Source organism: Polyodon spathula, chromosome 11, assembly GCF_017654505.1.
Source record: "Polyodon spathula isolate WHYD16114869_AA chromosome 11, ASM1765450v1, whole genome shotgun sequence".
In the NCBI taxonomy this organism is placed as follows: Eukaryota; Metazoa; Chordata; class Actinopteri; order Acipenseriformes; family Polyodontidae; genus Polyodon; species Polyodon spathula.
Genome location: NC_054544.1, coordinates 16,805,183 through 16,818,232, shown reverse-complemented (window position 1 = coordinate 16,818,232; position 13,050 = coordinate 16,805,183). Strand labels below are relative to the sequence as shown.

Below are 13,050 nucleotides of genomic sequence, written 5' to 3'. Positions count from 1 at the left end.
ATAGCTTTATGTGCTCTAATTTTAGAAAAAAAGCAAAGTACTGGTATGTAATACAGTATGCTAGACCTGCTCGCTGAAAGGCAGCACCAAGCAGTCTGTGGCAAAACCAGGAGCGGTCAGGCAGGCAGCAACACACTTAATAAAATGTACAAAGCGTGTTGAGTTGCCAATATTTTCAATTCTGCGATTATGGATGTAGGCACCGTACCTTCACAAAATGCTATACACATGTTCTTCAGATGTATAAAAACAACTGAATTACTTGAAATAGTTGAATATGTATGCTGAATATATACCTGCTAATGAAACAAAAAAAAAAAAGGTACAAAAAATAATAATTCCCTACGAGACAAAATGAAAGCTTGGTAGAGGTCACCTGGGTTTTCATGACAACAGTAGGCAGCAGTTATTGAAGCTGTTTCCAATGTGCAGTAGGGCTAGTCTAAGAAGTCAGAAGAGCCACGTTTAGCCCCAGGGCAGAGTTTTCTTACCCTTGGCCTACACTGCAACATTTAAAAAAGTAGTTTCAAAACAACTGGTGATATAAAAGCAACAGGTATAGGGATCTCCACAGATATAGCTGTTTTTCACAGAACAAAAATGCTTTTAGAACAAATAATGACTTGCAAGGTTAATCTCTTTAAGAAACAGTGTTTTGAATAACACAGTAGAGACAAAACAATTTCCATTTATAAGATTGTTGTTGGCCTCTTCACTTGAATGCCACAACGCATTATTTCTCAGTTACTGTCTAATTTAGGCATCACATTCAGCTGCCCTTCTGATCGTTTCTGAGATGATTCTTTGTTCCATAACTACTGAAGCAACTGCCATGGGTGAGCAGTCAGTTTCATTTTATGTACCTGTCGAAGCATGGCTACATCAGATTCTCTCATTAAGGTGTTAATGTCAAAAAAGACATTTAAAGTTCAAGATTTCCTTTAGTTTGTTTGCTTTTGATCAATTGCAGGTACTGTGTGAAGGCAAATTGACAATCAAGTGGTTCATTCAGAAGACTAAATTCTGTTTATTTTCACATGGATTAAATCCATAGTCAGTAAAAGTAAAGAAAAGCTGCAAGTGAAGCCAAATAAATTTTATTTAGGCATATTAACCAGCCAAGGATTCGGTGGGTCAGGATTTCCTGTGACTTTTAACAACTTAAAATCGGAGAGATGATATTGTTGTGCAGTTGCAGCAACAAAGCTTAATAAAATAAAAGTTATCACCCATATAGAGAATTTTCCATTTTCTATGGACAGCGGATAGCCCTTTAGTCACAGCAATTCAAACAGGCCCCCTTTCCTTTTAGATAATTAGTATTATAAGAGAATCAACCTTATATGCATTATACATATAGTCAAATATGGACATAAATGTATCAGGACTGCAGTTAAAATGGGGATATTTCCACTTCACCAGATCATCCAGTTCCCAGCTAAAATTTGCTTGATTGCCACCATAATGCTGTATGTTAAATAATATGGTTATAGGCTACATTTTTAATATATTTAATGTTTGAACTTTTTTGTACATTGATTTTCGGATTTACAGACAGTATTCGACTACAGCAGTATACCATGCATGAAGAGATTATAAAGCAAAACTTGCTTAAAAATAAAATTAAAATGAAAAAACAAAAAACAGCCTTGAATCCAGAGCAGGATGACAAGCTTTTATTCCTGGCAAACAGCCTGTAAATAAATTGTGCACATTGAAGAAAACTTACTGTATATAGTGTGCACTTCTTTGGAGTTTTAAAGGTTACTGTTATATAATGAATATTTAACAATATGCAATAATGTCAAAAAAAAGAATTGTAAAAAAACGATCAGTGATGTAAAATGTAATTTTGGAGTAACGATCAGCTTGGCCTAGAGAGGGTATGCATGTTGTGGTAAGATGATGATGATGATGATAATGATGTTGATGTTTTAGGCAGGGATTTCCGCACTGTGTGTTTCACCAATAGTGAAGGTTAGGTGGTACAGTATTAACAAGAAGCAATGTGTGATGCTGCAGCTGTCACTGAATAAAAAAACTTGTGTCTAGTATATAGATTACATTCCAAAGTACTGTAATCTGTTTGGAATAAATATTTTAGTAACACCCCTGTATTATGTTAAACTTGCTTTAAGATGGGAATTGATTTTATTCTTAACACAAGGGAGGTAAAACATGACTGATATGTATCTGGGTAACCGATATCCACGAACTGACTGTACTGCACATGAAGATGTGTGAAACGGTGCCTTGTGGTTCTGAGAGTATTTTTAATTTTATTTTCCACTTGTACTGACTCCTGCTAAATTGTGTCTCCTTACACTCAGCCTGGCACATATTCTCTAAGAATTGTAAACTACCCCTTTGCTTAATACACTTAATACCAAAAATAAAACACATTTGCATTATATTTCAAATGTAGTAATTCAAAATACCTGCTTTGCATTATGACTTGGATTATAATTAACAGGCAGCTTTTCTTTGTGTGTGTGTGTCTATATATTATATCGTAATAAAAAAAATAAATTGTCTCAGATTTATTTTGGGATGACTTGGTTCCTGTGGAAAAACTGAGGTTTTGATAGGAAATACAACTTTATTTCCCATCATTGTCACGTTACTTATTCCTAGTGTGTAATGACTTGCTCCATACTGTACATCTGTATAGATAGAAAAAATAGACATTACTAATAGGCTACTAGTGATTAGATGTGTGTTTTATATTTACTGTAACTAAATAGTTTTACAATAAGGGTTACGTTAAATACAGTATAGTGTTAAATAATTACGTCATTCTGTAAATAACGGTTTTGCTCACAACTGAGTTCTGGAAGGCACTCAATGTGACACTCCCTCCCCATGATTTCTGTGACTTGGACTTCCTTTCCAAAAGTTTTTTTTTTTTTTTTTTATGTGTTATGAATGCCACTTCATATTGTATTGTATTGTTTTGAAGCAGTTGACTGGAATAAGTATTGAAGTTCTTTCTCTAGTTGCAAAACAACTGAAGTTCTTTTTTTTCTTTTTTTTACAACAGTAAGGTGACAGAGTGAGAATACATGGTTACAGTTTCCTCCTTATATGGTTTGGAATGTTCTCTGGATTATATATTAGTTACGTGATCCTTTATTTTGGCATTCAGCTGATTAACACCACAATGGAACTGATGTTTCATCCTACATATCTCCTTTCACTCTCCATTACATATGTGCCTGTATATTCACACTAAACTTGATTGACCTGTATGCATTTAAAATGTTGCTTTGGTGAAGTACCAATGTGGTTGTCTCCCTTGTCTCCAGGAGCTACTGTAATTCTAATACACAATAGTTGGACATTTACAAAGACATGGTCCTCATTTATACAGTGTGTCTTCTTTTAACTGAATAAGAGTGACTAACAGACTGTGACAAAAAGAAAATGATTCTTGGTGGTAAATCTCCCTCCCAACCCGTGAGGGCGCTAAGTAACAGGAACAGAATACCCTGGATTGTTTCGCCAGACAGACACTTTGTTCCTGGGGTTAAAAGGAGTCTGTCATTTAGAAAAGGGGCAGAGCTTTGGTACATTAACTCATCAACCCAGAAGGGAAATGAACTGGCAGCCTCGGATTGGAGGAGCGGCTGCAATCATTTACCAAGTGGTCATGAGGGATGGTCAAGTAGGGGACGAAGTGACGCAATCTGTTCCTTCGTTTTGGTTAGAGAAAAGAACCTGGAAAGACCTGTGTTTTGTGTAACCGTATCGTGAGTGTTTGTTTGTTTGTCTGTGTTTTATTAGTAGACTGCTAACATGTTCCGGAGCTGTTGCCAAGGGCCAGTACAAACCCGGAACAGCACTGCTCTTGTATAACAAATAAACTGTTAACCACTTTGCCAGAGACTCATTGTTAAAAAAAAGGATGTTTTGCCTTTCTTAAATAGTTCCTTAATAAGAAAATTGCTACATTTTACTACTGAACCTAATACCAGAAGTGCTATACAAAGCCCCATTCTTTGTCCTAATGGGACGTTATACCAATATTCAAAATATACTTAGACACTAAAGTCATTATAAGTGGTCTTTTTCATTTAAATTAATTGTAAAAGTTGCTATTTAGCAATATGTGTATTTAATTATCATTCTGTAATCTGTTACTTGGATAAAGATCAGTAAACCCAAACAAATTAGATTTAATGATTTATGCTGTAATTGCTTCCAGCATCACTCCTCATCACCAATAAAAGATACTTCTATAGTAGGTTGGTATTTTTTAAATCCTAGTTCTGTTCCATTGTTGTTAATAGGAAAGTTAGGCTCGCATACTTGCCTGGGGTCTAAACCCCTGGAATGTGTTAAACGTGTGCTATAAGAAATAATAGGCATTTGGAAACATATGCTGCAGGATTAAGCAGCCTGGTGGTTTTATAGCTGGAACTGTAGAGGGAATCAAAGTACCAGTATTAAATTACAAATGTAATATTGTGAAGGCTGCAGGGAGGGCAGAAAGCTGTTTTGATAAGACTGTGTAACAGGTATGATTGAGAGCCTACAATGCCTTGAACTGTGATTTGAAGTTTTGGTATGCAGTTGCAATAGTTAGGTAAACTGTTAAGTTATATATTGTTCTTATCTCCTGTTTATCCCCCCCGCCTCCGCCAGTGACCTTTGAGGTATTTGTTATTTCCCTTATATACTGAGATAACAAAGCAAACAAAATACTTTTCCTGGATTGAGGTTTTAGAGAAAACAGTGGTCACAGTCCTGTAAGGTTCATGATGTTCTAAAGGAAACCACTATGTAATTCAATATTTTTCCCATCCTGTAGCAAAGGCCACATGCTGTGCATTCACATAGGTTGGTATAATTCTATTCAGACTTCCAGAGTCAGATTATTGTATTTCATATTAGACATCAGCACAGTTCTATACTTTAGGGATGTCAAGCCTCCAAACAGCAATCGATTAATTGGGCACACAAAATCGAATCGTTCGAATAAATAGCGATGATTGTACCGCTGACATATATTTTCGCTCCATTCCTCACCCCATGACGTGACTATTTTAATATCACTGCTGTTAAGTAAATGCTTGTGCACAACAATTGAATGCATGGAGTAATTACGCCTTGGTAATATCATGGAAAAAAAAACAACATTCACAACAAGCTTAAGGCAAGTTTAACATACTATAGGGGTGTTACTAAAATATTTATTCCAAACGGATTACAGTACTTTGGAAAATATTCTATATAAATTAGACATGAGTTTATGAAAACCTTTTTTTTTTTTTTTTACAGCTGCAGGCCAAGCTGATCGTTACTCCAAAATTGCATTTAACATCACTGATCGTTTTTTTTACAATTTTAGTTTTTAAGGTTATTGACTATTGTTAAATATTCATTATATAACAGTTCATTTAAAAACTCCAAAGAAGTACATGCTATATACAGTACGTTTTCTTCAATGTGCACAATTTATTTACAGGCTGTTTGCCAGGAATAAAAGCTTGTCATCCTGCTCTGGATTCAAGTCTGCGCACTTTTTTGTTTGTTTACATCGAATACACAGAGGGGTGTACTTACAAAGCATTTTCAAAACTGATTCACTGATAGGACGGAACCAGCAAACCGGATGCCGTTAACACAAGCAGGAAAAGATGAGCAAACCCACTGCTTCTCTGGTAGAAATACTGTAAATAGCAAGGCAGGGTGTTCGGTGCATTTTCGCTGATAAACTTAAATAATGTTGTTAACAATGCGTGCTACAAAAATGTAATTATTGAATTGATTATCCAGTATTTATCAGAACAGAATCGATTGAAAAATCGATTTAATCATAGTAGCCCTAATATGTAACAAATGAATACACTTGCACATCACACGAGATTTCCGACTCGGTCACTAGTTTTCTGATACAAAGCCCAGCTCTTCAATGTTACGATGTATTTGTTTATCCATCACAGCCCACCTTTTTTTTGTCCATTTGTTGTTTTTTTTGCCTTTATATATGCACTAAGTTCTACAATTTGGAATACTGACTTTGGATACTGTTTTAATTCTGGAAACTGGTGTTTTTTTAATCTTTTGCAAAATTGCATTGCCTTTTGCGTTTTACGCAGTTCTGTGCATGGGTAACATTTTGATTTCATTTTGCTGTTGGGTCGTTTATGGGGAATTTTACATACTGCTACAATGCGTACTGGATTAAAAGTATGCACTGTATTATTACAGTCCACGTGTCCACAGTCATCTCTTTTGGCAAGTGATATTTTCAGAATCATATCGTTCTGAATTAAAATACTTCTGTTGAAAATATAGTACTGTACAAATAAAAACTACAGTACATCTGAATGGAAGCCTACATATTTTAAAACAGTCCTTTCTGCTATGTATATTTGATACTCATATTTAAAACCCTAGAGGGCAGCAGAGTGCAAAATACATAGTTAATTCTTTCTCTGGAATTTGAGGTTTTACACAGAAGCAAGCTTACTTGCAGTGCTGTAAATGGCATGTGGAAAAACACAGCAAAAAATAAGTTTTCTTGTTTTTGTTTATTTCCATTTTTATTTTCCCTAGTAAAAATTGTCTGCCTGGGATGGATGGTAGAAGTCTTCTATTGAAGGCTGGTACTCTAACAATGATGCAGGCTATAGTTTCACAGAAGCTTTCCCAGCTTCCATGTATAGTAAAAACAAAAAAGGTAAATGTTCCTTTCATGTCTGACGGATTTAACCCTTTATGTGCCATAAAAAACCTCTGGAACATAAAAGAAACATTGCCTGCTGTTATTGTAACTTACTATGTTTTGTAAGATGTCAAATTGTCTTTAAAGATTTATACCTGTAACAATACATGCAAGGGACAGCGCTTCAACAGTATTCAGACATTTGCATACTACTCCAAATCCCTCATTTAATTAATTAATACATTTTATATTGACTTAACATTAGACTATAAAGTAGTTCACACTGCCTCAGCCACATTCACAATAGAAGGCGGGAATGAGTGCATTTCCAAATCTACTTTTCTTCTTTAATGTGTATTAGAGGACTACAATAACACAGGATTTCTTTTATGTTTCTGTTACTGTGTAGATTAAATGATTGGGTTAAATAATGGTATATTCATATTTATTGTTTGACTTTGAAAAGATGAGAAGATTTGGAGAAAACTGTGTTTTTAAAACAACAGCACTCTTTTAAATTAACAGCCCTGTCAAACTTCAGTCATGCTATTATACTAGCTAATTAGCAGATGGGGATTTGTTTGAAGCAAGCTGAGCAGTCCTTTTGAGCTGTAAAATACTATGTAAATTTTAAATGTGTCTTATAAAAAGAGCTTTTTCCCCACACGCAGATAAAGGATTTCCTGAATTTGAGGCAACGTGAAAGCAGAATGCATTCTATTTTGTTCCTTGTGCTTTTATTTCTACCTTTGCATTTAAAATATCCAATGTACAAAAGCCTGTACCCATTTTTATAGCAAGCAATGTGTACTGTAATATTATCCCCTCACACAACAGTAGCACCCACTGACTCTGTCCATTATGAAGCAGAGGCATATACCCTTCTCCTGCATTTGGTCTTTTCAATCCATCTATTCATCTTTACTAAACTCTCATTTGTATTACAATGTCTTGTAGTAGAACACGGACGAAGGCAGAAACCAAAACTTTTCTACAGAGCTTAGTTTATCTGTGGCTTTGTTTCTTCATTCTCCCTTCTAGCCCTGGCAACTCATGTTGTTTATTCTTTTTTCAATATTGCTCTTATAACAGAATGTAGAAATGACTTCATCATACAAATATAATGCAAAGGAAACCAATGCAAAAATGACTTCCGATATAAACAGCACACAATCTCCTCTAGCGAAGAGAGTTTCTCTCCTGTTACAGGACCAGGGTTATTAAATCCAGATTTCTTTTTTACTATAATGTAAATTACATTTTGTTGTGCAGCTACCTCAAAATAAAGAATATCTGAATATTTGTTTATTTTTTACATTTTGAAAGAACATTTGAACATGAAAGCTCATATTTGTATCAGCACCAATTGCTCGAACACCAATAGCAGACATTTCTACTTCTATTCCTCACTTGAACTATATCACACTTTTGTTAAGTGTTGACAGGCAAAATATTGGGCAAGGCTTCTAGTGAAAGCACATTTATTAACTAACTGCTTGAACAAATAATTCACAGTGGGAATATGAAACACTACTATTGCAAGACAAAAACAAAAATTAATGGACTACAAAAGGGGGAAATCCTGCTCTTGTCAGGGAAGGGTTGAGTTAATGTAATTAAAATGCCCTTGGAAAACAGCAGGATACAGGCTATTGAGATAACCATTTCACCTTTATCTGTGTCTACTGACCAGCCTCTCCTGGACAATAACTCAAGTGTCACTGTTAATTTAAACCGATGGCAAAACAAATACATGTTGTGAACTGTGCATTGGGCCAAGTGAAATTATTTGTATAAATAGAATAACCCGGACTGTTGTCTGTGGGGGGCAAAAAAATAGCTGCACCCCCTTGCATTCAGTCTGGATGTTTGAGACAGAGTGATTAGGTTGTATCATATTAAAACAATGATGACATACATTACAGCATGTGCTTCCATCTGCAGACTAGTCAAGTGTGTTAAAGAACCATTTCAGCTGATGGCTCAAACAGTTAAAGTGCAGACACAGCATTTCATATAAACTGCTGTTTCCATGTGTAATCTTTGAGACATACTGTATTGCAGCAATATCCTCCTTACCTTATCCTTGTCATCCACAAGATCTGCTAAAACATCATCTGGATCCAGTATTCCTCCATCTATGTATTCAATGTGATGAATCTTTACTGAGTAATTGCCATCCTGTAAGAAATAAAAAATACTGGCTTTAATAACATGCATGGCTTCCTTCCACAGTCTCAGAAAGATAATCCTTATTGCAACAATTAAAAGCCACTAAACACAACATATAATTATGAGGAGAACTAGTCAGAGGGATCCTGGTGTTTTCCATAAAAATGATTGAAATCCCAACGGATTGTGCAATACCTTTATAAATTGAGCAGTTATTAAAATATATAAGACAAAATAAAAGATAACTAACTTTATTGTCTTCCGGACTAACCAACAGTATCATTATTTAATATCTCTAATGTTGCACTTTCCCAATTACGATTCAAGTGATTTAAACATCGACTTGCACAGGAAGACAACGCGATTGCCAAGGAGCACATCAATAATGCTACAAGAAACATCAAGAAACTCACTACCTGTTTTTAGGCAAACACATTATTATTAAAGTCAGCCGAGGCCCACTTCAGCTTACTCAAGTGGATTATATTCAGAATGGTTTCACTACTCTGAAATCAGAGTAGATAAAAATAATGTCTGTTGCCCGTTTCACAGTTTGATAACGGTAACCATACACTCGGTGCGCACAGTACTTGGGGCACTCGCCGCGCACGGTGTTCGCTGCACTAAGCGTCAGTGTGCTCAGTGCACACGGAGCACGGTGATCTTGGTGCACAGCGATAGCTGTTGCACGTAGTACTTAGTACCCCGGTGCACTTCATGCAGGCGTGTTCTGCGGTGCCTGAGCCTCTTATACAAATAGTTACTGAAGGAGTGGCAGAAAGTATGTCCTAGTTTCTTGCTTGCACATCCTGTAGAGTAAACTTGCCCCAGAAGGATTGGCACAGACCAGGGACAAGACTTTTTGCAACATCTGTGCGGCTTTTAACCCCTTGGTGCTTCGCAGTAGGTTGGCTAGGGCCACAGGGACGGGTGCTCCGTCCCCTGCGGTCAAACCATCAGCAGCCCTTGGGACCCCAGTCCCCCAGATCCTCCGATTTTCCCGGAGCCCCTCACAGGATATCCTCTGCGAGCAGGCTCGAGTGTTGACTCCTAGTAGCCGCTCCCCATCTCCACAAGCGAGACGGGTTAAGCGCTTGTAGCAGGCAAGGGACATGTCTCCCCTGTCTTCCCCAGGGGAGTTCAGGGTGAGCTGGAAACACCATCACTCATATCAGAGGAGGACACTATATCCATAGCGGCCTCCTGGGGTGAGGACTCCTTCCCCACTGAGATGGAGGAAGGAGGGGAGCCTGCGCTCTCTATTGAGGTGAAGCCTAGTTCTGAGGTTGCCTTGGAAGCAGGTGTGCCCCCACTTTCAAGATCCATGTCGGCACTGATGGGACAGACTGCAACCTTTTTGCAGGTCCCCTGGACAACAGGGGCTGAGCCACGCCGATCCATGTTCCGGACGCAGGCCATAGCTCCCCGCCCGCAGCCTTTCCCAGACTTTATGGAGAAGGTGCACTCCTCTTGGGATCATCTGCCCTCGGCACCAAGAGTGTTGAAGCAAGTCTTACAGCTTGCTTTCTTGGAAGGCGTGGATATGCTGGGCCTGGCAGGGTTTCCCACAGTGGATTCCACCATTGTGGCCTTGGTTAAGGCTCCACCGGTATGGGGGTCACCCAAGGACCCTGTGTGACCGAACCAGGCGTAGGCAGCAGAGGCGCAGGTGACCCGGCAAACACGGCAGGTATACTAACTGCCTACATGGAAGGCATACTTAGAGAAGCCCCGCTGCCAGAGCTGGTGGCTACCGAGCTGCGCCTCCTGTCAGGCACACTGCTCCAGCTCTCTGGCCATCAAGGGCAAGCCATAGGCCAGAGCCTGGCAAGCTTAGTGGTAGCTCACAGACAGCTGTCGCTGTTGCAAGCGAGGGTCCCGGACACAGATAAGTCGGCTTTATCAGACTCGCCGATATCCCCAGGAGATACTTTTGGGGTTCTCAGTACAACTGCAGATGTGTAATGTGAAAGGGAAGTGTTCTCGGTACACTTAAAAAGATGGAAGTGAACTCAGTATATTTCCAAGTGTACACATCCAGTGTGAAAGAGAAACGATCCGAGGAGGTTACCACTGAAAAGCGCCGTGCACACTTGGTAAGTGTACCTTACTCAGTAAACTTACAAGTGTTCCCAGTGTGAAAAGGGGGTTACAGTTTCTGCAAGAACTGCTCGATGCTGGTAGTCTGCCTTCTACTTTGAAGGTGTATTTAGAGGCCACTTCTGCATGCCATGCCCCCATAGACTTTGTATCTCTGGGTGCACATTTCTTGGCAACCCGTTTTCTTAAGGGTGCTCAGCGATTATGCCCTCCAAGGAGGGTCGTTCTCCCCAAATTGAGTGTTGATACTGTGCTGGAGGCCCAGTTTGAGCCATAAACTCCATAGAGTTGAAGTATCTGTCTATGAAGACAGCCTTCCTCTTGGTGATCAGCTCCGCGAAGCAGGTCAGTGAACTACAGGCCCTGTCAGTGCACAGCTCCTGTATGCATATTTGTGACGACAGCAGCAGGGTGTTACTGTGTACAAACTCTCCTTTCCTCCCTGAGGTGACCACAGCCTTCCACATGAACCAATGTCTTTTCAGACTGGTTCTAAGGTCCATTGCTTATTTATTGAGTTATCATGTTTATCAGTTTTTACTTCACTTTAAGCTAGTCTTGAAAATTATAATTGCTGGGACTCATATCACAATATGGCATTCAATTCTGTGGTATCAATCGTATCATTACTGTAGCAAGAGAGAGAGAGAGAGAGAGATGGGGCATGCAGAGATGAGAAATTATGTTGTCGCTGAATGGGGGAGGGTGTTGCTACAGGTATATCAATTTTGTCTAGCCACCACTAGAATATATAGAACCGATGTTATGTTGAAATGTATAACAACCACCACAAATACAAAGTATAAGCTGTTCTTATAGGAATTATAAGAACAGGTAGTCAATCAGTGTTCTGTTCACTTGCCTCTAAGCCTGAAGGATTTAAGATCTTATCCTCAGGTTAGATAACTGTGACTAACAAGATATTATAGAGTTACAGCAATTGTGGACCTAATAAGACAGGCCGCTCTGTTTACTATGCTCAGAGATCACCCCAGCACACTGACAGGCAAATAAAGATAAGACCTAAGCTGACAGTGAAATACTGAAAGTACAGATGGAAGGTGTTGAGAAGGGGGACATTAAATTACACTCTTAACTCCTGGCAAAATTATACTTCAACACATTCATACAAAACTGCTTTTCACCAAGGAGCTTAAAACAGTATAAAACAGGTAAGTCTGAGATCACAGGAACTTAAAATGATTTAAAAAAAAAAAAAGAGAACTAGATGATGTTTCTAGACTCTGTTGACATTGTAATTTCACTATATATAATGAAGCCAGTGCAGTCCAAAACAGCCAATGACACAACGATCTGTCTTAGCTCTATTACATCTCCTTAGGCGCAGCGCCAGTACTATTGCTAGTTGAAAAATATTCACCCCCAGAGACCCTGTGCTTAAATCAGCTTTAGCCTCAGCTTAATTTCTGGAGAACTGCAGACCACACATACAGAGACATTCTAATCAAAAATGTGTTCAAATTTAGCTTTTGTTCAATCTTGGATAAATTCTAACCTTGCTTTTTCTACCTAATTTGAAATGCCCAATTCAAACACCGCCTCAGTGCTGCAGTCAATTTAGCATTCAAGAGGACTGAAGATTTACTGCAAACCTCAGTTCCCACAGCGAGACCCACTAAGGAACGAATGTTACCAAGCTGCTGAAGCATGGAGGTTCAGGCCCTGCCCTCAAAGTCTCCTGCTGGACTTGTCAAGTGACTCCTGGCCAGTGGTTGCCGGAGTGCAATGAGGCAAACTAGCCTAATCTGATTTTCACCCCAATCCTGCAAAGACCAATTCAGCACTGTTTGTGTGGCTCAAATAGTTATTTATCGCATCACTAAGTCTAGTTCTAGCATGAATGCCACTGAATACCAAGGGATCTACAGCTTACACTGCCATACAATAAGGGGTTAAAATGTTTTGTGTGCGAGTGTGTGTGATATTAATATATATATATATATATATATATATATATAATATATATATATATACATATATATATATATATATATATATATATATATATATATATATATATATATATATATATATATATATATATATATATATATATATACACACACACACACACACATATATATATA

General features: G+C 38.2%; 1 protein-coding gene across 1 annotated transcript in view; it reads right to left on the bottom strand.

Moving 5' to 3' along the window:
- Window positions 1-13,050, bottom strand: part of LOC121322851 (partitioning defective 3 homolog B-like) — a 130,313-nt gene that overhangs the window by 94,030 nt on the left and 23,233 nt on the right. The window contains exon 2 of the mRNA XM_041263275.1: window positions 8,750-8,851. Within this exon, the coding sequence (XP_041119209.1) occupies window positions 8,750-8,851 (102 nt within the window). The remainder of the gene's footprint in view (window positions 1-8,749; window positions 8,852-13,050) is intronic.